This window comes from Mycteria americana, chromosome 1 (assembly GCF_035582795.1).
Source record: "Mycteria americana isolate JAX WOST 10 ecotype Jacksonville Zoo and Gardens chromosome 1, USCA_MyAme_1.0, whole genome shotgun sequence".
NCBI lineage: Eukaryota > Metazoa > Chordata > Aves > Ciconiiformes > Ciconiidae > Mycteria > Mycteria americana.
Window position 1 is genome coordinate 60,794,874 of NC_134365.1, and position 21,647 is coordinate 60,816,520.

Consider the following 21,647-nt stretch of genomic DNA (forward strand, 5'->3'; position numbering starts at 1 on the left):
TGTTCTTTGTCTTGCTTGCTCCTCCCAGGATCTGAAACTCCACAGTCTCATGCTCACTGCAGCCAAGGCTTCCCTTGGCCTTTACGTCATCCAGCAGCTCTTCCTTGTTTGTGAGTATCTGCAGCTCTTCGAGGGTATCAATCTCCAAATAATTCTGTACCTCTCATATTTGTAAAATGGAGCTGGAAGCTTTCTTTTGTGTTATGTCAGTGTCACCAGAGACATTCAACCAGGAGATACTAAAAGTGTATGGAAAGGAAAACTAGTCTACAGATGTCACACTACAGAAAGTTCAGTTCCAACTTGGGACAGAAATGTGGCTTGATTTGATTTTTAGCTGAACCAATTTATTTATCTAGCTGGCTGCTACAGTTTTTTACTAAAAAAAGCATCCTGAAACCAAACAGCAGTAAGTCACAGCAGAGCTTCCAATTCATTGTATTCTGTGGTAGGTGAAGACTGACTAGAAAAAGAATGGAAGAAGAACTCAAAAGAAATGGACATTTTCAAGTAGTTTGGTGTCCCTCATTGATAACACTTCAGGCACTTTCTTCTGCCTATCCGGGGGAGAATTCATGAGATGGGGAAAAAGAGAACTAAAGCCCTGGTGCCCATCTCTTCTCTCTTCCAGTGGGACTCGTGCTCCAGGACCGACCAATGAGTGCCATGGCTAGATGGGCCTTTTCAAACCAGAGCCATGGCTTAGCACGACGCTGCCCCTTAAGCTCTAGTCCTCTGGCTGTTGTTCACAAACAAAGCAATTGTTTTTCCTACGACTGAAGAGGATGTTGTATACACCACTAGTTCCCCTGTATCATTCTATACTTACCTACTGGTCAGTATACCATTTTTGATCTGGTATTGTCATTTGATCTGGTATTGTTTCCCGATTGACAGAACAATGGAAATGATGCATGTCCGCATCTGTGTGCCGCAGACTAGAGCACATGGAGAAAGAGGATAACTGGGGAGGCGGGGAAAGGGGACCGCTAGACCACTGAGCCAGAGGCAACAACTGGAATCATGCAAAGCCAAAGTGATTGGCAGAAATGCAGCAACAAGTCTCCACTGATTGCCATACTGATAAGCTCATTTGGTTTCTTGTATATTGGGTAAAAAGGATCGCGACCTATAGCCCCTTTAGCCTATAGCCTGAAGCAAATGCTTGGTGGCTCAACAGAGAAAACTGAAATAAAACATTCCTTTTAGAGGCTCTTTGTAACACCTTGAAAGGTGAAAAGTTTGGGTGTAGAAACTAGTTATAGCATATTTGAATGTGCTATCTGAATGCGTCTGCAAGCAGATATTTGGCTTTTACTGCTATGTTTGTAGAAAGAAGTGATGAAACTGTTCTGGAAGCCTCAGTCTGTCTTTGTTAACTTTTGCTGAAAGTTTTATCTAAACTGGGTGGTACTCCATTAGAAGAACCATAAAATGTTAAAAGGATATGATGAGGATAAGCTGAGATAGTTTTCAGATAATTCAGTTGTTTGTAAATCTTGGAGATCTATATGGATGGAAACAGTGGAACTTTTCCCTTGCTTCGAAGGAACTGCAGAACTTGTGCAAAAATTTAAAAGAGAGGCTTATGTAACTGAGGGTGTGATTTTTATTCATCCTCAGTTGCCAGAGATATAAATAATGTATGCATGTGACTCCCTGCAGTGAATGTTAAATCTGTGTAAAGTATGAGTATTTGTTGACTGACTGACAAATGTCTCTACCCTTTTCTATTCATGGATTGCACAATGAAGTGACTCAGATTGTCCAGCGAAGTGCTCCATGCCTGAGGGAATTTGCTTGGTTTACATGCAAGCTAATTGATTAAATCACCTCTTTGACAAGCCAAGTAGTACTGGTTAGCTAAAGTACTGGTTAACTGGATAAGCAAGCGGAAGAAATAGAAAATACTGACTGCAGGGACTTGATAGTATATATTTGCACCATATATATACACTATAGTATATATACACCATATATATACACTATAGTATATATATACTATAATATAAATACTATTTAATTCACGGTTTTCTGTATCCTGAGCAACTTCAGAACAGATGGGCCTAGGCAGTTGGTTTTCATCTGTTCTTCCTAGCAGTGGCACATTCATTTATTTCTTTCACAATGCAGACCTGGCTATGAGTATCAGTCCTGTGGAACTACTGGAATAGAGTCTCCACTGGGGTTTCCTCTCAGGTCCATCTGAAAAGTCAGTGCCGAAACGGTATGCCACAAAGGCAGCATGTCACCCTGAGCTCAGCATCCTGGCGCCTGAGCACCCCCACCCAACAGTTTACATTGCCTTCTGCTTAGTCCCTAAATGAAATTAGAGTGATAGATTGAACCTGGGACACCCAAAATAGTTTGGGACATGATTACTGGAGAGGCCACTCCCTGCGTGATACTGCTGAAGATGGCAGCAATTGGCTCTCTTCAAGCTCACAGCTCTTTCCTTTAAAAGTCGGGGTTGTGGCTGCAGAAGGGTTTTCCCTACAGCATCCTCAGCCCTGTGGTCTGGTACAGCAAGGGTCTTCTCTTCAGCCTTCGGAGGAGAGGTATGATAACAAATACATTGTGATTACTCTTTGTTGTGGAGTGGCTTTGTTGGGAAGAGATACATGTAGCTAAATCTGGCTAAATTTTGAGATTTTAAGTTATGAGAACTATGCCTATGTCAAAGACGCATTTCCTTCCAGTAGTTTGGCTTTGTTCTACACATGAAGTGTGTTTCTTTCACCTCTCGATTTCTGTCAGTTAAAAAGAAAATATTAGTCTTACTAAAAGGCAAAGGTGTTCTGTGGGATTACTTGAAAGTAACACACAAAAATTAAGTCAATGCTATCTCATAATTTTGCAGTTTGTTTAAATTGTGATCATAACTGAAAATGTTTTAGAGGTTTGAGGTATATTATTGCCTCTGATACTGAAACAGCTAGTGAAAGATGCAGCAACATCAAAACAATTTTTCAGGTATTAGGAGAGAAGCAATTGTCTGTTTCTAGATGGTTTCATCCTAGCTCTCCAACAGCCCTGTGGTAATTAAAGAAATTTTTTACATAAAAGTAATGCTAGAAAAGACACTCTCATGTATTTTCAGCTGTCCATAATGCAGTGTAGTAGCTGGGAATAAGGAAAACCGTAATAATGTGACCTGTTTGCTATTCACACTGTCAACCTCAGACAACAGATAACTCCACAGAGGACTGTTCCCAGCTCTGGGGAAAAAAAACCAAAACCATTCTCTGATTTTGTCCAGTTTGGTTTTAAAATTCTCCATCAAGGTGGCTTCTCCCACTCTCCCTGGGAGACCTTGCTGGTGGCAACAGCTTCTGACTTTCACACTACATGCAGCCCGTGGTTCATACAGCATAGGTCCATCTCAACTTAAATCCAGTCACAGAAGCCCCTGGGATGGGAATTTGCTTCACTCATTCACTACCCCTATGGTAAATCCTGTAGAGCCACCGAGGACTGCTGTGTGACATGCACGAGAAGGTAGGGAGAGCCAAGTGGTCATCCACTGCACAGCTAGTCAGTGATGCCACCCATACCTTTTCTTTATTGTGGGTTTCTGCTTGTTTTCGGGGGTTGGGTTTGGTTTTTTTGGGGGGGGAGAGGGGCATGCGTGCTGTTGGTTTGTTTCATGCCATCAAAGGGAGTGACAGGTCTCGCTCACAATATTACAGAAAAGCTTAAGCCATTAGCAGAACTTACTGTCAGAAAGTAAATTGTCTCTGGTTATTGACAAGTTACTTGTTGGCATCTTCCAGAAGATGGGAGTCTTTCAGAAGGCATCTGTATCTTTAGGAGCAAGTTCTCTATGTGAAGAATGACCAGGCAGTGTGGGGGCTCTCCATTAAGTGAAGCATCACCCCACAACCATACAGCGATTGGACACCACTGGCACATAATATATATATAACTGGTATAGGTCCAGCTTACCTACCTTGACCCACCTCAGAGGTAGACGTTGAATCCTGTGGTTACAGGAGGAAGATGAGCACTCCCCACAGGGCAATTTGTTTTAAGATAGGTGGGATGTATCCCTCTCCACTCTAAAGATGGCTCTCTTAGATGAGAGACTTAACTTTTGAATAAATTAAATTAGATATTAATTAAATAAATATTTATTAACTAATTAAATAAGTAATTAAATAAAAACAGTCCCACCCAAGTATATTGGGGAAGGGCAACCTTCTGTGAATGATAAATGATTTTTTTTCTTGTCCTGGACATTAAGTCACTGTCCCAGGCTATGAGTATCCCCTTAAAATTTTCTGAGAGGAGATGATAAAAAGAGCACAGTCCATTGCGGATGAGCCCAAACAAGTTAAGGGAAACAAGAAACTAGCAATAATATGTAAATTATTAGTAAAGGCATTTATGTTGCCTTTATTAATTTGTTCTTATAAAATACTTTGAACACTGAAGTCCCTATCTGTGAATTGAGAAGCAGAGTATGGTTCTCCATGGGCAAAAAAAGTGGTTTAATGGGAATGAAAAAAGCAAAACTAAACATCCATTTGACCATGAAGTTTGCAAGGAGAGTTTTTAGATAAAACTTAATGCATTTATTAGCATGCGGACTAGGGGATACGAAAACATTGTCTGCTGGCACAAAATTATTTTCTTTTGTTGACTGTTGGGAGGGAACATAAAGGGCTTCCCAAAGTTGTGGCTAAGATCTTAATAAGTGGTTCCTGAAGTGGGAGTATCTATGTCTATAACTAAATGAGCTGATCAGGTTTTCCAAAGTGCTAAGACCCATGACAACTGTTGAATCACCAGGAGGCACTGAGAGCTCCATACATTGTGGGAAAAATAAGCTACTTATTTCACTAACTAGAGAGAAAAAAAAATTACAGCCTAAAAATTCAGTGCCTCTTCCCATTCAACAGGGTTTGTCCAGGAGGATGTATCCCAAGGGCTTTCTCCACTCCCTATGACAGTGAATAGGCTGAGTTTTCTCCTCTACCCCAAGGAGCTCTATTTCTCTAACAGTCTGTGCAGAACAGGTCCTCTCTTCCACAGTTGCTGGGCTTTCCACTTTATCCATTCTGGAGGGAAAGCTGGCGTCAGAACAGCTCACTCCAGGGTGGGAAAAGGGAGTACAGTCACCACGTGACATAGCATGAATTTCTACTATCATTATAAATATTTATTAACAGGTCCTGTAAAAAAACAAGGAAGATGGTGAAGATTTGCTGTTCTCTCCTCCTCTTAAGTTTGCTCAGTGGGCAACTCAGCGCCAACCCTGGACTCAAAGTGAGGATCACCCAGAAGGGGTTGGAATATGGTATGTGTGATGTTTTCAGGATCTGGTGGTGGTATTACATTGAATCCTGGTATGACAGACATCGTGGGAAGCAAGGGCAGTGGAAGTAAATGACCTGATCACAGGCTATAAAGAAAAGGAAAGTTTAAGAGCACAATATGGCAGATACAGTAAGGTGCTTGACAGTACTGTACATCATATACGAGGTTCATTTGATTTCAGATATTGAATCAGTAAGTTCAGCTCTTGCCATGACTAGGGGTGAGATCTGAAATAGCGCTGCTGGGTCCCAAATGAGATACCCTCTTCTTTCTGACCCTGTGTCCATCCCACCTCCTAAGCCAAAGCACATAACTATAAACTCCCAGGCAGTATCAAAGGCAACTGAACTGATCACTGTTTTCCTGTAGCCAAGGAGGTTGGGCTGGAAATCCTGAAGCAGAATATGGAGAAGGAGCATTTCCCTGATTTGAGTGGCTATGAGAAATTTGGCCTTGGTAATGTCAAATACAACATCTCAAGGTAAGTATTCTCTCTGGGGGCAGTTTGTATTTGACTGAAATTTGAATCTTGTTTTGTGTTCACCCTGACTTGTGAAATACAAACTTTTCTTTTTCTTTTCTCCCCCTTATCTCTCTCATGCTCTAGAATACACATCACTGCTGTTGAATTCCCCAGTGCTTCCATCTCCCTCATACCTGGGACTGGGATAAAACTGGTGATTGGAAATGCTTCTCTAACCATTGATATGAACTGGAACATAAGGACCTGGATGTTGTACGTACAGCCTCATGTGTCCTGGGATTTTTCTTGATGGAGAATATAAAGATAAAAATGAAAAGTTTAGTTTTTCTTGTGACCTCTTCATGGCAAAGGTGCTCTTTAACAGCTAGTAGCAGAAACCCAGGAGTACAGACTAGTCTTTCTCAACAGGTCTGCTGGTGGGAGACAGCCCCTGCCCCCTCAGCCATGAGCACTGATAAAGAGCCCATGGCTGAGAAGCACCTCTGCAAATAGTAAAGGATTGATGCTCTGGCTGAATGCTGCCGTTGTCCAGCCTGCCAGCTAATGACACATTTAGAAAAATTGTAGTACGGTGGATGACAGTCCAGTATAATAAACCCTCCCAGTGCAGCTATGCTGATAGAAACCCTGTGCTATGCCTCTAAGAGATACAGTTCAAAAGCTGATGGAAAATGGACAAGCAAATGGCAATATCCTTAGAGCAGTCTCCACACCCTCCTAGTCCCAGGCTGTTTCAGAGGAAAGAAATCCCTCCTCCTCTTCCCCACAACTCGCATTACCTATATTGCTAAACTGACTGAACGACAGCAGTCTCTATCTGCTGCTGGGCTTCTGCTGTCAGGGACAGCAGGGCTGGCTGCTTGCCAGGGGAGGGGACCCAGGAGCTGGGGGTGATGGCGTGGCAGGAGGGGCCATGAGGATCCCTCACTGGCAAGTACCCAAGACAGGCAAGCAGAGCAGGTTAGTGGCAGTCACCAGGAACAGCCACCAGACCAGATTGCCAGGCAAGTCCATAGGGAAGAGGCAGGTCTGAGGCAAAGCCAGGAAGTCAAGCTAGCAAAGCATCGTCAAGATTAACCAAGTACAAGGTCGCACATAGGTGTACCTACAACATAGCTCCAGCAAAGACCTGAGCTCCAATGCAGCTCACAAACCAAGGGCAGAGATCCCCAGTGAGGCTTTTCACAGCTCTTTCACATGACCAAGTTATGAACAACATGATCCAAAATAACACAGCTTCACCATAATGGAGCTGGTCTTGAGCATGGGCTGCCAACCCCCTGGGAGGGGTGGGGAAGAGGACACAGAGCCCGTTGGGGCATTCCAGACCCTGACATGGGTTTGTATGGAACTGCCTCAGCCACCAATAGATTAGATCCCAGTACAGCTCTCTTGCCCTGTCTTCTATCAGGCATATGCCAGTTCCCTCTGCGGTGGGTGCAGATCTGGTAACTGGAACAAAATACTTTACAATAGTGAATTATCTACTTTCCCAAATCCATCATTTTCCAAAACTGCTAGCTGGAAATCTGTGTAGAATACTTGATTCTTTACAGACATATTAGAATCTATTTTCGTTATGGGCAATGCAATAAAAAGTATTCAGATAAACAACTTCATCTTCAGTGAACAGAAAAGAGTCCATTTAAGAATTGAGTCTTGAACATTCATTAAACATAGTTTTTTCAGTTATTTCTTTATTTTTTAATTTATGCAGCAAAGACAACGGAAGAAGCACAGTGTACATTTCAAAGGTGTTTGTTACTGCAATCTTTTCAACACCCCTGGATAATACAGGTCATACATCAATATTACTTACCAGCTGCCGGACAACTTCTGGTGATATAGACATCAAGCTGAATGGAAAAAGTGGGTAAGTGGAAGAGATCTGTATATACTCTGGGAGAAAATAACTGCCAACGAATGGCACAAAGACAACTTCACAAAACAGGGCACCTATTTTGGCATCTATAGGCACCACAAGTGAGAATCAGGGCCCTAATCCAGTGTTAAAATGGCCGAATTTGACCATTGTTCCTGTATTTGTGCACACTGTCCTTTGAGTAGAGGATAAATACAGCAGTTCTGGTCAGATCAAACAATCGCTTGTGCTTCTTCAGCACCCACGTCTTTCCAAATACTGCTCTACTCTTCAACTCTAGGTAGGAGTTACATGCTTGTACTATGCTTTAGGTACTCCTAGTCACAGTGCTATCAAAACTGAACAGAACCAGACTGCTGTCTGTTGTGCCTCTGGTTACAACCCTGTGCACGTTATTTCATTGTTTGCTTGTACTTCTCTCACTGTCTGAATACAACTCTTGTCACCTGGTTTTAAGTTTGGTTTTTTGTTTGCTTGTTTTTACTTCTATTGGAAGCTCCTAGTGCAGAGACTACTTATTTATTCTGTGTTTGTACATACATGATGGTGGTAATATGAAGAATCCTTATTCATAAAGATGAATCTATCCAGGCTAATTGCTGAGATGCCTAGTGGTGAAATTATCTCCTTTTAAATGGTGGCTCTCTGATAGTTGTTACATTTCAGAAAGCTCCCTTGTGTGCTAGAATATCACACTCAGAAGCCATTAAATACATGTTCTGCAGAGATATCTGATTTCCTGTTAATGACTGTAGTACTTGACCCATTAATTGCTTTCTTCCTTTCCTCTAGCTTTCTGCATAACTTCTTTATCAAGTATCTGAAGAAACCCATTCACAGGAGCTTGGTCACTAACGTAAGCCTTTCAAATTTTGTAGGGGAGGGGTTTAAGGAATATGAATTTCACAAGTCAGTGCTGTGAACTTGGCAAAGGAAGAACTAGAAAAATAACATAGTCCTATTCTGGTCTGAGCAGCCCAGTCACCATTTTGCCAGCCAGAAATGCTTCCAGATAAAGTGCCAAGTTCATGGCCAAGATATTGACTACTCCACAGCCAGGTTCAACCAAGGCAGCAGTAGGGCCGGAAAGTGTAGTTATTTTCCCATTCCAATGCAGAATAAGTCTCTGCCTGTGTCCCTACAGGCACCCTGGGTTTTGGGTAATTTTTATACTCAGCAGACAAAACATATATTGGGTGATGCACAGAGAAATTGTAGTACATCACCTGATAGTATGACATATTTAAACCTCATCATATCAAAGAGGTGAGTAGTTCTGATGACAACCTGCCCAGGGCCTCTGAGAGGAGACAGAACTTGAGATGGCTGTGATTCTGCCCCAGGGCAGGGATCTCTCCTGTGAGACCAGTGCGAGATCTCCATCTCCTTCTTGCGCTATTTAAGGCTGTGGTTTTGTCACCCCCACCAGGCTGCCTTCGGCAACTTCTCACTGTGTTGCCTAAAGGCAGCTCTGACACAGGACATGCTTACATCGCACCAAGCAGAAACCTTGGGGATCCGGATGGCCGAAGAAAAGCTAGCTTAGGTGTTTTGACAAACAAATGCTGCAATGTGTGTCACACAAGCAGACAGATTTGCTAGCTTACAGGTCCACGCTAATCAGGCCATAACTTTAGTGTGCTTTTATACAGTCATGTCCCAACATCAGATCTGGGATCCAGTTGATAGATGAAGACCTCAGATCGCTGAACGGTGAGTCACTAGTGATATCTCTTCCTTTTGCTTTCTCTCCTCCTGTTCAGTGAATTTCTGCAGTTTCCTTAACAGCAGCTGGTCAGCAAAGCCTCCAGAAGAGGTATCAGGCCCCACATTCTGTCTGCTCCCTTGCTTACAGGATCACAGTTAAATAAAGGGAGTAGTACTTGGACAAGCAAAGGATATTTCTGAGAAGCCAAGGACCTGGGCACGATTCTCAACTTGTGACTGTGGCAGTGTGCACCCCTGTTGTCAGAAATGCCACTTAGAGGCCATGCAGCACTGATGTGAAGGCAGCTTTCCCTTCCCTCCCATGCTCTGAGTCCTCCTGAACACATAGCACTTTACAACCGGAAGCCTGCTCCCCTAGCCTGCCTGGAAATTTAAGTCTTACTTGCCAATTTTTCAGACTTGCCAAAGGCAAAATGAAAAAGTTCCCTTGTAAAAAAGCTTCTCACTTCAACCATTTTGGGTTAGATTTGCAAGGTGTTTAAGGCACCTAAAGTGTTGGGCAGATACCATGTGCAAAACACAAGTACCTCAGCAGATCAGGCACCCACCTTTTCTGGGAAAGTATTTGAGATATGGATGCTCTCAGAACTAACTGCTTGACAAGAAATCCCAACACCTCCTTATGCCCTGAAGCACTGACATGGTGATTTCCTTTTTTTGGTTAGACCAAATTTACTTTTCCACAATGAGAAAACATGAGACAAACTAAAGAAAGTGCTTTAAAGAAGGTGCCAGTAGAAACATCAAGCCTTAGGTCAGAATGTATGTCCCTGGTTGTGTTTTTCCCTACCCTTTGGAATAACTTGTGTCATTCTTCAGAAACTGACTTAGTTATAAGGGTACATAAAATTCTTTCTGTGCTTCTTGTCATATTGGGTATTTTGCTTTATCTACCACCCTTACAGTCCTAATGCCGATTGATGATTTGGCTGAAGTAGACTACTCCTTAAATAGCTTGCCAGCAGTATTCCGACCATTCATTGACCTGGACTTAAAGGTAACTGCCTGTAGTGCTATTTGCCAAGATTGCTGTGGTTTTTATTATTGTATGATCCACTTTCTAAGATGAACATGATTGCTGTTCTTAACATTAGGACTCAGTATCTGAGAAGACAGACATTTCAAAACACTATTGCATTTGTTATTGTAATCATTTTTTAACAATCCTGTTATGAAATGAATTATTTAAAAGCCACATCTTTTTTTTAAATTGCTGTTGAGTTGGTTATAGCAAATAGAGAGCAGTAAAAGTTGACTAAGCAAGTTAGAAGAAAAAAGAGAAAGGGGAAGGAAAGAAAGGGAAAGGTATTCAACTTCATCCTCTCTCGCTGTTGATTAATATCTGGGACTTCTTTGTTCAGTCAGTCAGAGGAAGATTTCTACACATTGCACTAACTAAATGTGTCAGCTGTCAGATGAGAGAGGAAAAGAAAGAGCAAGACTATAGGAGCAAGCATTAAGCCTCCGGCACCTTGAATGGGAAGACAGATGACCCTTGAAAAAGCATGGTTGCCCACGGAGTGCTGCTGAGTTTGAAGGCCTGAAAGTTTCTTTCAAATAAAGGAAAAAATTGCCTTATGTATTGAAACTAAAATCAGACTAGTTCCTAATTCTAAAATGACTTGATTGTCATTCTGTGTAAGGTGATTTGGTTGAGGGTAGTTATCATCATCATAGTATCTAAGATCCTTAATTAAGTTTAAGATGCCTTGTGCTAGGTGTTCTACAAAGGGAGAATGCAAAGAAAATCTTGTCACGAAGATCTTACAAATTAAGTATAAACAAGAGACACCAAGGAAATAAGAGAGGTGGGAACACAAAGGAACAATAAGCCAGTATCAGTCGGTATGGTAGACACTGGTCTTAGCACACCAGCTCTACAGCTGCTGTCAAGCTCTTCTGGGTATTGTGGCAACTGGATTTTAAGCAGGGACTTGAGGTAGACTAAAGAGGTAATGTCATGGCTGTTTACAAGAGCTACTCTCCCACTTAAGATGCAACATGGGGAAAAAATACAAAGCGAGTGACTGTTAAATCCAGCAGGTGAGGATTGAATGGGGAGGTCATCAGCAAAGTGAATCAGCACTTTGTAAGCATTTTGATAATTCTTAAAAGACAATACAAAATTTAGAGATAAATGGGGAGGAGTTGAGAAAATAAAGACACACAGAATACATTTGAGATGAAACATAAAGGGGAAACTAATAAAAGGGATTAAAAAAAAATCTTAACCTCTGAGTACTTTCCTCACCTTAAATCGGTTTTACCTTTTTGTTTAATCTGGATGCATTTGGAAGCATTAGATCTGCAGGCCTTGGCTAATATCGTGGGTAGTGCAAAAGACAACATAGGTGTTTTTAGGATTGTCGGACATAACTTCTCTTTCTCTCATAGACATTCTTTTGTCTGCACAAGTTACCAACTTGCTTCTGGGTAGAATAAGGTGCTGATTTTGACGTAGAAAGACCTCTGGTTTTAGAGATCCATTTTGTACTTGAGACCACTGAATAGCTCTAGGCAGCAGTTCTCATTTAAATTCCTGGAGATGGGGAAAGGAGAAAGTAAGGCTTTTCAATAAGGACCCTTAGTCATACTCTTCATGCAATATGTAGACCCTTAATTTAGAGGCTTTGTTTTCTGAGGTGGTAGACTGTCTTCAGTAGGTGATCAGCATCTCAAAAAATAAATCTCAGGTGTCATCTGTGAAGGTGTCCAATCTCTGGAACTTGTCTTCACCACCTGCTTGAAAGCACCAAGGCTTCAGAGTGTACTACAAAGCCTATGAACTCATTTATACAGCAAATGAATAGCCTGAGCAAGAGAAAGGAAAGTAGCATTAATTGTCTACACTCACATTAAAGTCATATTTTGACTGTGATTTTTTTATCTCTGCCAATACCTTTCAGGGGATAGTCTATCCAGCTGGAAACTATTCTGGCTCTCCCTATGTGGCAGCTCCCTTCACTATCCCAGACCAAAGCGACTCCATGCTCTACCTTGCCTTCTCTGAGTATTTCTTTCAGACCTCCTCATTTGCTTACTACACTGCAGGGGCCTTCAACATCACCATTGCAGAGGAGGTGAGTAGGCCACAGAGGAATGGGGTGAGAGTGGCTCAGGTCATCCAAGATGGGGCTTTGACCTGCCAGTTGTCAGTATATGGCCATATAAAGCTGCTAATTGGCCTGCGAAGTCCTGAGACAGTAGATCATAAATACTAGGGTATTGTTATGCTCTTTTTTTTTATGCTCTATATAGATGCCTCAGGGCACAGCCAGGGGTGCCAAGTTCCACTGAGCAAGGTACCAAATACTGGCAACTTTGCTACAAAAAAGAAGGGTTTTGTAGACCTGAGGCATAGACTTTTCTGACATGGACAAAGGATCTGCTCTGGGGAATTTAGCAGCCTCAGTGACTGTTTTCTGAGGGGTCTTCACAGACTGAAAGTACTACAGGGGCCATGGAAGCAAAGCGTATGTCCAAGTCCAGTAGCTGTGGCTTGGAGGATGGCAGACTGTACTAGCCTGTCTCCAGGAGGTTCAGTAAGTCCCAAAACCTATAGACTGCAGCCCAAACTATAATGATGTTAAGCATTTGCTTTCCCAGAAAGTATTTTGGCATATATTATGGGAATCAGCTTTAAGTATTCTTAGTCCCTTAAGAATATTTCTGAGAACAAAAGGTACAGAATCAAAAATTCATTGAAATGACAGTAATAATGCATTTAAACAAAAGCCAACCATGAAGGTCAAATCTGGTAAAATCTTTTATCTTTTTTTTCTTTCTTCTCCAGACTTGCAGCTATTTTAATATAAGCACAGAGATATTTGGCAGTATCATCCCTGAGGTGAGTATCATTACTTCCACAAACTCTTAGGAAACCACATGTTGTGGGTGTTAGACACCTCACTACTGGTGTATCCCAAGGGCTTGTAGGGCCAGCAGGCCTCCTGCGCTGGAGAAGCGGGCACACATATGCCTTGTGACAGCAGAGCAGATGGGCCTTGTCACCTCCCACCCCCACAATGAGTTGAATGAATTGCACTGTTACCAAACTTGGCCCATAATCTTGCACATCAATCTTTACTCTGGGCACTGTGCCCAAGCCACAGCTGTTCCCACCTAAAACCAGCTCTAGGCAGGAAAAAGCTTCCAGTCATGAGTCCTGCTTTGAGAGACTTCTGAGAGGGCCTCAGCTCACAAATAACACCTTTCTTCTGCCCAAACCTGCATAATTGTCTTTGCTTCACTGCCAGCCTGTGACTGACTAGCGGAAATGAATCCATTAAAGACCTGGGAAGGTACTATAGTGGCCACATGCAGGAAACCGAGCTAACAGCGGGGCAGGAAACATTACAGCTATGGAACAGACAAGGCAGATGCACAGGATTTCCATTTATTTTAGGTGGAGGAGATGAATATAACAGGACAGAGAATATAAGCATGCATGGCTTTCACCAGCCTTCTCAGACAGAATGAAAAACCAAAAATGAGCATAAGAGACCCTAGGCTATGAATGACGAGGTTGGATGAACTCAGACTCGTAGTTCAAAGAACTTCACATCCTTGTTTACTTCCCAGATGTTCCTCCCTCAGAAAAGTTCTCCCAAGTTCCGCCCTCAGAAATCTAAGAATGTTCCACGGGCAGTCATCATATGGTCTTCTCCATAAAATGCCATGAGCATTGATGCTAATATTCTACCCCTCTGTTCTAAGTAATGAACTTGATGAGCCTACTCGCTCTTCAGGCAATGGACAGAGTGAGGCTCCTCTAAGGACAGTCCGGAGCAGGAACCTGTCCTATGAGATCTCAAAGAGAATGATTCTCTTTGAGAATATCAAAGTGAATGACTGCTGAGTTCTTTTATTGTGTGACTTAAATGTCACATTCATGTTCCATTCCTTTCCTATGTTCACAAACGAGTATTTAATTTCTCTAAGTGATATAGAAAAAATTGTATTCCTAGAGTGGAAGGAACTTTTCACTGCATTCCTGATGTGGCCAAGACTGTTAATTTATCACCACAGAAAACTTCTGCTTCCTGCTTGCTTGAAAGAATCTTATGTTAGCATCTGTCCTTAACCTCGTCTTAAGGAACTACTTCAAAATCATTGCTTCAAGAATGAGAAAATGCAGTATTCTAATCTGTTCTACAAGAAAAGCGTTTTTCTGTCTTTTTTTTTTTTTTTGTCTTGGAACCTTACAGGTAGGCAAATATTCAGTTACGCCCTACCCAGTGATGTTGAAGCTAATGGCTACTGAAATACCTATCATCAGCTTAGAGCAGGATTCCTTCACGGTAGAGATTCAGGGCTCCATGGAGGTGTTTGCTGTTCTGCCAGACTCAACCACCCAGTCGTTGTTCACAATGAACATAGTAAGTACAACAAATGAGGTGACATTTAACTCAGGGTTAAATATGTTTGTTCATTCCTTCTGTTAAAACTCAGTACAAGAAACAAAGTGCCAGATTTCTAGTACTTAAACATGCAAATTCCCCTTAGTCACAGGTGGTGCCTATGTGGCCTCATTTAACCTATAGGTCATTTCTATGGCAAAGAACATTTTCCTATAGATGGACAAAAATCCAAACATATAGCAACTCTGCTTAACCAAAGTTTTGTTCTGTGGAATGACAGTTCTGCAGGCATGAGTCATGCCTCTTGGCAACTTGTTCATTTCACTGAAAATGTCGTTGATTAGTGAAATCTCATTACCCACATTTCAGCTCTTGTCAGTGCCATTCAGATAAGCAGACATTTACTGTGTGCAGCCTTGCATGGGCCTTAGGCTAGGGAGAGAGTTGCATCTACATGAAACAGCTTCCATACATAACTGGGAAGATGGTATTTCTGTATTTGTGACTAATTCACAGCAAGGGTCCTGGGTTTTTGCATCTGGTAACCCATGGTTTCTTTCTTCTGCAGGCAGCCAACACCAGCATTGCTCTAAATATATTTGACCAGAAATTGATGGGCTCACTATGTTTGAACAGGTAATTCAGCCTGGGATGGAAGGGATTTCCAGCCATTTGGAAGTGTTAGCAATCCCAACACTAGCAGTTTAGGCACATGATCAGATAACCATAATTTAATGAATGTGTTTCCCTGGTGAGTTCATCTGCATTAGATTCTCTAACTCCCTATGTGGCTGTACTTGGACAGTTTAGAGGAGTCAGGAAGCTTCTCTGTGACAACCGCCACAGTCCCCAAGGCACTGCCCACCAGCTATGGATTGCTGCAGGGCAGTGGTCTTATCAGACTTCTCTGCTCCTGACATCTACTCTCCCCCTCTGAGCTAGATAAATGAAGTGTGCAGGTCCGTTATGATGGCCATGAATCATCTGAGAGCTTCCCTCATCCCTTTCCAACTGGCAAGATGCAACTGCTTTCTAGGCCACCTGTGCCACTAGGAAAGTGCAGGGGGGTCCAGGACGCAGTAAAGAATCTAGACCCCTGCAGTTCTCCTATCTGTATATAGCAGAGATTCTCCAGCTAAGGCACTGCAACTCCCACAGGTCAGAAAGCTGGAGACCAGAGGCTTGGGCATTTAGACGTCTAACATGTCACATTTTATAGAGAGAAGCTCTGTATACCAGGACCCCACAACTAGGAATTGGGGCCCTGATTTCACAGAAGTCCCTTGGGAAGACAGTTATAGGGTTAAGAATAGGCAGAGTTCGTCAGGGCACAGAGATGTTAGGAATTTAAGGAGGACAGTGCTGTTAGCATTTTTTGCAGCAACATTCAGAGAGAAAAATCTAGAGTGTGCTGAGAGCTGGGATCCTGGTTCTGTGGAAACTCAGAAATCATGTTTTGAATACGTGTTTGGATACTTGAATATGTACTGAATAAGTATTTGAATTTGGAAACAGAGACATTAGCAACACAGCCATCAGCAGCAGTACCATGCGATGAACAGAATTTTTCTTCCCACCCCGGTAAGGCTCACATCAAAGCATTATGTAGATGTACCAAAATCCTTGCAAAATATCTGAAAGCCTGCAAGTCCTTGATGCTAGCCCTGATAAAGTCAATTGTCAGTAGCATTTCCAAAATACAGCACAAAGGGAGAAGCGCACTCACATTGCTGGCTACAGCCCTTCTAGCATACTCTTTTGCATGCATGCTCAGCAATGCCCTGAGAAAACCACCTCTTTCTCTAGGAGGCAATACGCATTGTGTAAAATATATTGCTTCCAAAGTCTCTTTACAGATGTTTCTTAAGGCCCGGAGCTCTACAGCAGTGACTGCACATGACTAGAATAATGTGTGTTTATCCTTTCTAGTGACTCATCCTGTTTCACTTCTTTCCCTCAGGCTCCAGTTCTCCCTAGCCCACTCCAATGTTGGCTTTTTCGAGGTAAGCGGATAGTTTAAGCACATAGGAAATGCAAACCAGGAATATCAGTGATATCAAGGCTAAAGAGTAAGCAACTAAATTTTATTTGTATTTCTAAATCATTTGGTTTCATTGCTGGGTGGCTCTTTTCCTGTCTTCTGGCAGCCACCTCTCTGCTGTGGACTTAAAAGTATATTCTTTGGGGCAAGTTAGTGCTCTGAAAATGAGATATTGTGTAGTTCCCCTGACCGGTGTATCATATTTCACCAGTAAGCAGAGAGATCTCTCGAATCATAATGGTGAAACGCACAGTGGTAATCTGAACCGTAGCAGCAGACAGAGCAGTGTGCTGTCTAAGCAATCACACGCACGACTGAGGCAGAGGCACTCCATGTGGTGCACTGGTGCTCATCACAGATGCTCAGAATTACAGCAGGGAATGGGAGCCAAAATACTAGTCTCAGATGCCTGAAATAGTGCAGTTGTAGGCTTACAGGGGAAAACCCTGCCTCCGCAGAGAGTCATTTAATTCTGAGTGCAATCAATCAGTTCTGAGTAGCTGAGGAGAAAGGATTAAAACTGTTCTGGTCCTGCTTTGCTATTGGTGATAAATTATCTCACAAATAAAGGAAATAGACTGTTTTAAATGAAAATGTTGTCCAGGCATGATGAAAGCCATTTGCATTTTGCATCTCACTTCCTTTGCATCATTCCAAAGCCTTAAGATCCAAAGTTCACCCGAGTTTATGACTCTTTTGGGCCAAACGAGAGCTGAAAGTTGAACATGAGCCTACGAACTCCATCCAGGACTAGGGCATGACGGTTCTACCGCTGTCAGGAAGAGATGTCTAATTCAATTTTCTTGTCTGTGTCAGATCTCGCTGCTTGAGAACATCCTGTCTTACATTTTACAGACTGAAGTAATTCCATCAGCTAATGGTAAGGCTGTATTTCAAAGCATCAGCTAAAAGCTTCCAGCAGAGTGGGTGATTCTAGGAACTTCTACTGACTTTATGCTTAAGTTTCCAGTTCCCATCAACTTGAGTGAAAAATTACCATCAACCAGTAAGCAGTGGAAGCGGGAGATTGATCTGTGAGGGTGTAAGTGTGCCCTCTCACTGGCACTGTTCTGCAAAAGGGCAAAAAGGGCTGGGAAACTCATAACTCATCTGCCTTTACCTCACTCAAGGTAGCCCTGATGCATCAGTGAGAAGCATGTCTCTCTAGCCTGCACACCTGCCTGAGGCCACTGTGTGAAATGTATTCCTCTTTATTAGACCAGCACAGGGCTTTTGCCTCTCATAAATCTTATTTAAGGCCCTGGAGGGAGACATAGCTTTGTGCCAGCCCTCTGTACCGGGATGAACTTCACCTTCCTTAATTAATGGAGACAAATGGGAACAGGTTCTAAATGATGCTAGAGCTGTATTAACAATCCCTCAGGTCACTAGGGACAAACACTGAGTACGTAATGTGTTGAACATGAAATGCCTTGGTTTGGCTACAACGCTCTGCCAAGAGAAAAGCATCTGTAATTCTTTTCCCCCATTGGTAAATGAGCATCATATCTACCTCCCAGGGCTGCTTGTGAAGATCAAGAAGTTAATTGTTCTAAATGACCTAGAAATCTCTGGATAAACAGGGTTGTTGAAGGGCAGGTATTTATTATCTTTCCAATGCATACCTAAATTATTGTGTTTGTCTATTTTTTTAAGCTAAACTGTCAAAAGGATTCCCTCTTCCCAATCTGGCCAATGTTACCTTCACGAGACCTCACATTACAATTGAACAGGTGAGATTTTGACACTCTTATGAAAGGTTATCCCTCTTTTTTTCTATCCGCCCCCCCCCCTTTTTTTTGGCTAGGCATTTATTCACCTTCTGTTTGTACAAGAAACTTGCTGGATTTGAGCTAGTTAGGCAGTAAAAAGCCCTGGGTTTAAAATGAGATCTGTAATAATGGTAAAATCCTATTAGAAACAAATTTATCTTCTTTAAGAGGAAAAGTTAGAACTGAATACATAACCACAGAGTGACCGAATGCACAGCTTGCTCAGCCCTGCAAGTTGCAATTCAGTGTGAAAACAGGTTTACCTTTAACATTTTGTTCAAGTTTGGCCAATCAAATCAAATTAGAGTTATTGCTATCCACACAGTCCTACTGAATTTAACAGAAATAGCTGAAATACGAGAGGGAGATGAATTCAATTTGGTGCACCTAGGATGACTGGATTTTGTAAATAATTTGTGATAATGACTGAGGCTAGTAGTCAAAAGTAGTTAGTGAGCTCTCAGAAAACATTCTTTGCCTTCTGGTTAGTCTTCTCCAAATCTAGCCCTTAGTTTGAACATACAGAATGTTGCTAGACAATCAATCAGTACAAGGGCATTGCTGACAAACAAACTCCCAGAAAATGGGTAAGCCTGTTACATTTCTCCGTTTGTTTACCAACTTCTCAGTTATTTTCAGCTTTGCAGAGACAGTCTCAAATCCTTGTTTGTGGTTAAGCACAAAGCACAACTCAGGAAAGGAAACGCAAAGGTTGTTTTTAATTTTTCTTTGCATCCCATATACGTGGCAGGAGCCAGCTATGCAGTCCCTACAAAATATAATTGCTTGGAGACTGCTTTCAGTGGCGCTAGTTGCCAACAGTCTTATACGCTAATTATGAATGAAGGATTTTGGTGGTTCTGTGGGGCCCGCTCCCCACCTCACTTTCTCTAACCAGTCTCCTCATCCGTAACTAGGAATGAGAGAGGACATAGGAGAATTGCTAAGCTCTATCAACATGAATGGGATTCCTATTTAAAAGCTAGTTCTATAGTCTCCACTTCCAGTCCCAGGCTATTGGCTATGGTCAATAGGAAGAAAGATAATTCTTCCCACTTTTCATAGATAAGCATATTAGACTGTGATGGGCTGCTCTCTGCAGGTTCATTGCTCTGTATGCACTGACAATGGGGGAAGCTTTAAGGACAAGTTTAGATTAGATGGCTAATTCTTAAGTGGCTCAAATTAGGTAAAAAATAATCCCATTTTGTGATGATTGCCTAGTTGCCTCAAGGCTCAGATTAACTTTCCTGGGTAGGCTGTATGATCTTTAGATGTCCCTTCTGTTGCTAGCATGGTGTGAAGGGATAGCACCCAGTGAAAGATGGGGCTATTTTGCAAAGTTCAAACGACAGAGTTTAATAAAACTTGTTACTTCCAAGGCTCAGGTATTCCCAGTAGATCTTCTGACCTTAAACACCAGGATCAAGTTGAAATTTAAAAAAAAAAAAAACACCCGCACCAAAAACAACAAAATAACACCTTCATTTTGTAATTCATAGCACTTCAGTGACTGTTCTTCTCCCCACAGGGATACATGTTGATTTCTACTGATGTCCACTACAAACGTTAAAGGAGAAGAGAGACCATTTGTTAAGCATGAACTTCAAATCAATAACGTGACTCTGAAGGCTAAACACTGTCCAGTTCTGCTGAAATGTGTAACGTGAGCTCTGACAAGGGCAATGTCATCCTGGCTGGCAGCGAGGGGGGATGCAGGGAGGCAAAGAAAGCTGACGGAATGGTTAGGCTGTACAACGGTGGTAACAAGCAGACGCAGAGGAGAACGTGTGACACATGCTTGACATTATTTATTCTGGAGTTTGACTGATGCAAAAATGTTTTTAAGATTAATGCCTCTCTTGAAATACAGTCTTGTCTATACACTTCCCGAAAGGTGCTGCTGTCTCTCAAGAGAAGGAAAAGTACATTGTCAAAATGCTGCTAGGGCAGATATGCCTCCTAATCTGTTTCTACTGTAATGATCTTAAATACCTTCCTTCTGAACACGATGCATTAAGTATGAAGCGAGCCCTCTCCAGAACCACATCAGGCTGGGAACTGTCCCAATTGCAATGGAACTAGAATCTTTGCAGTGTCTTAACTAAACTCTTAACATAAATCTTAACAAAGATGCAGGAGCAGTTCAGGAAGAGAGACAAAGTGGCACTACTACTGCCTTTGATGGTCCCTCTCCCCCTGTGACTCTTCAAATCCTTGTGTCTGTCATGTCCCCTGTTTAGCATTGCTTAGCCAGGTTAGATACATTTAACTCTTTTAATGTTTCTGTGTAAGTCTTCTAGTCTAATCCTCCCACATCTTTGTCAACCTTTCTCTGGATTGAAACAGTTACAGATACTTTACTTCTTACTTCATTTTGGTATGTTGTTTTACCTCTTTCTCTCTCCTCCTTCTTTTTCAATACTTTATCAGTGTGCAAATCTGAGCACAGTTCTGCAGGGGAATATCCCTGCCCTGCAATGCTTAGGTGCTTGTGCTTTGGCCAAACCTGGACGGGAAGCTGGCTCAGGCCTCCCAAACAGAGGAGAAAGAAAGGCTGGGATGCCACATCCCGCTCTGTTCTGCTGCTTTTGTGAGCCCCAAACCACCCCTGTGCAAAGCCCCATCCACCTGGCGTGGTGCCCAGACCCTAGCCATCCCCACACCTCTCACTCCTCAACAGGAGCCCTTTTCAAGCCAAGACTGAACAGCAAAAAGCTGTTTCGCTCATGCTGAGAAATGCAATTGATGATGGGGTGCAGGCAGCTTTTGCCTGCCTGTAGTTGAGCAAACTCTACCCATCCACCTGCAGCAGTTAGCTAAATACCCCGCAGGCCGAAACTGCCCTGCCCTAGGAGGCCAGCACGCACAGACACAGAGCTTTCGTTAGCCACAGGCACGTGAAAAAACCCTTGTTCCTTCCGCAAAGCCAGCCCAGAAGTTGTACGCGGTGTGAGGGAGGAGGCGGCCGGTGCAAACCCGACTTCCTTCACCCCAGCACGGCCCGGGGCTGCACTCCCCTTCACACCCTCGCCCCACGGGTACCGGGTGCCTCGCCCGG

The 21,647-nt window shown here is 42.6% G+C and overlaps 1 protein-coding gene across 1 annotated transcript; it reads left to right on the top strand.

The window, feature by feature from the left end:
• Positions 1-5,193: 5,193 nt before the first annotated feature.
• LOC142404695 (BPI fold-containing family C protein-like) lies at positions 5,194-20,491 on the top strand. Its single transcript, XM_075491696.1, has 15 exons — positions 5,194-5,299; positions 5,689-5,800; positions 5,927-6,055; positions 7,521-7,676; positions 8,478-8,541; positions 9,338-9,398; positions 10,319-10,410; positions 12,320-12,493; positions 13,207-13,264; positions 14,625-14,791; positions 15,342-15,409; positions 16,734-16,776; positions 17,631-17,694; positions 18,471-18,547; positions 20,118-20,491. Exons 1-15 carry the CDS (start codon positions 5,194-5,196, stop codon positions 20,157-20,159), a joined length of 1,413 nt encoding a protein of 470 aa, XP_075347811.1. The 3' UTR covers positions 20,160-20,491.
• Positions 20,492-21,647: the final 1,156 nt, after the last annotated feature.

Coding starts and splice junctions, on each gene's coding strand:
- LOC142404695 (XM_075491696.1), top strand. CDS start 5,194: ATGGTGAAGATTTGCTGTTCTCTCCTCCTCTTAAGTTTGCTCAGTGGG. Junction 5,801..5,926: donor GTCAAATACAACATCTCAAG/GTAAGTATTCTC, acceptor CTCATGCTCTAG/AATACACATCACTGCTGTTG. Junction 15,410..16,733: donor GGCTCACTATGTTTGAACAG/GTAATTCAGCCT, acceptor TCTTTCCCTCAG/GCTCCAGTTCTCCCTAGCCC.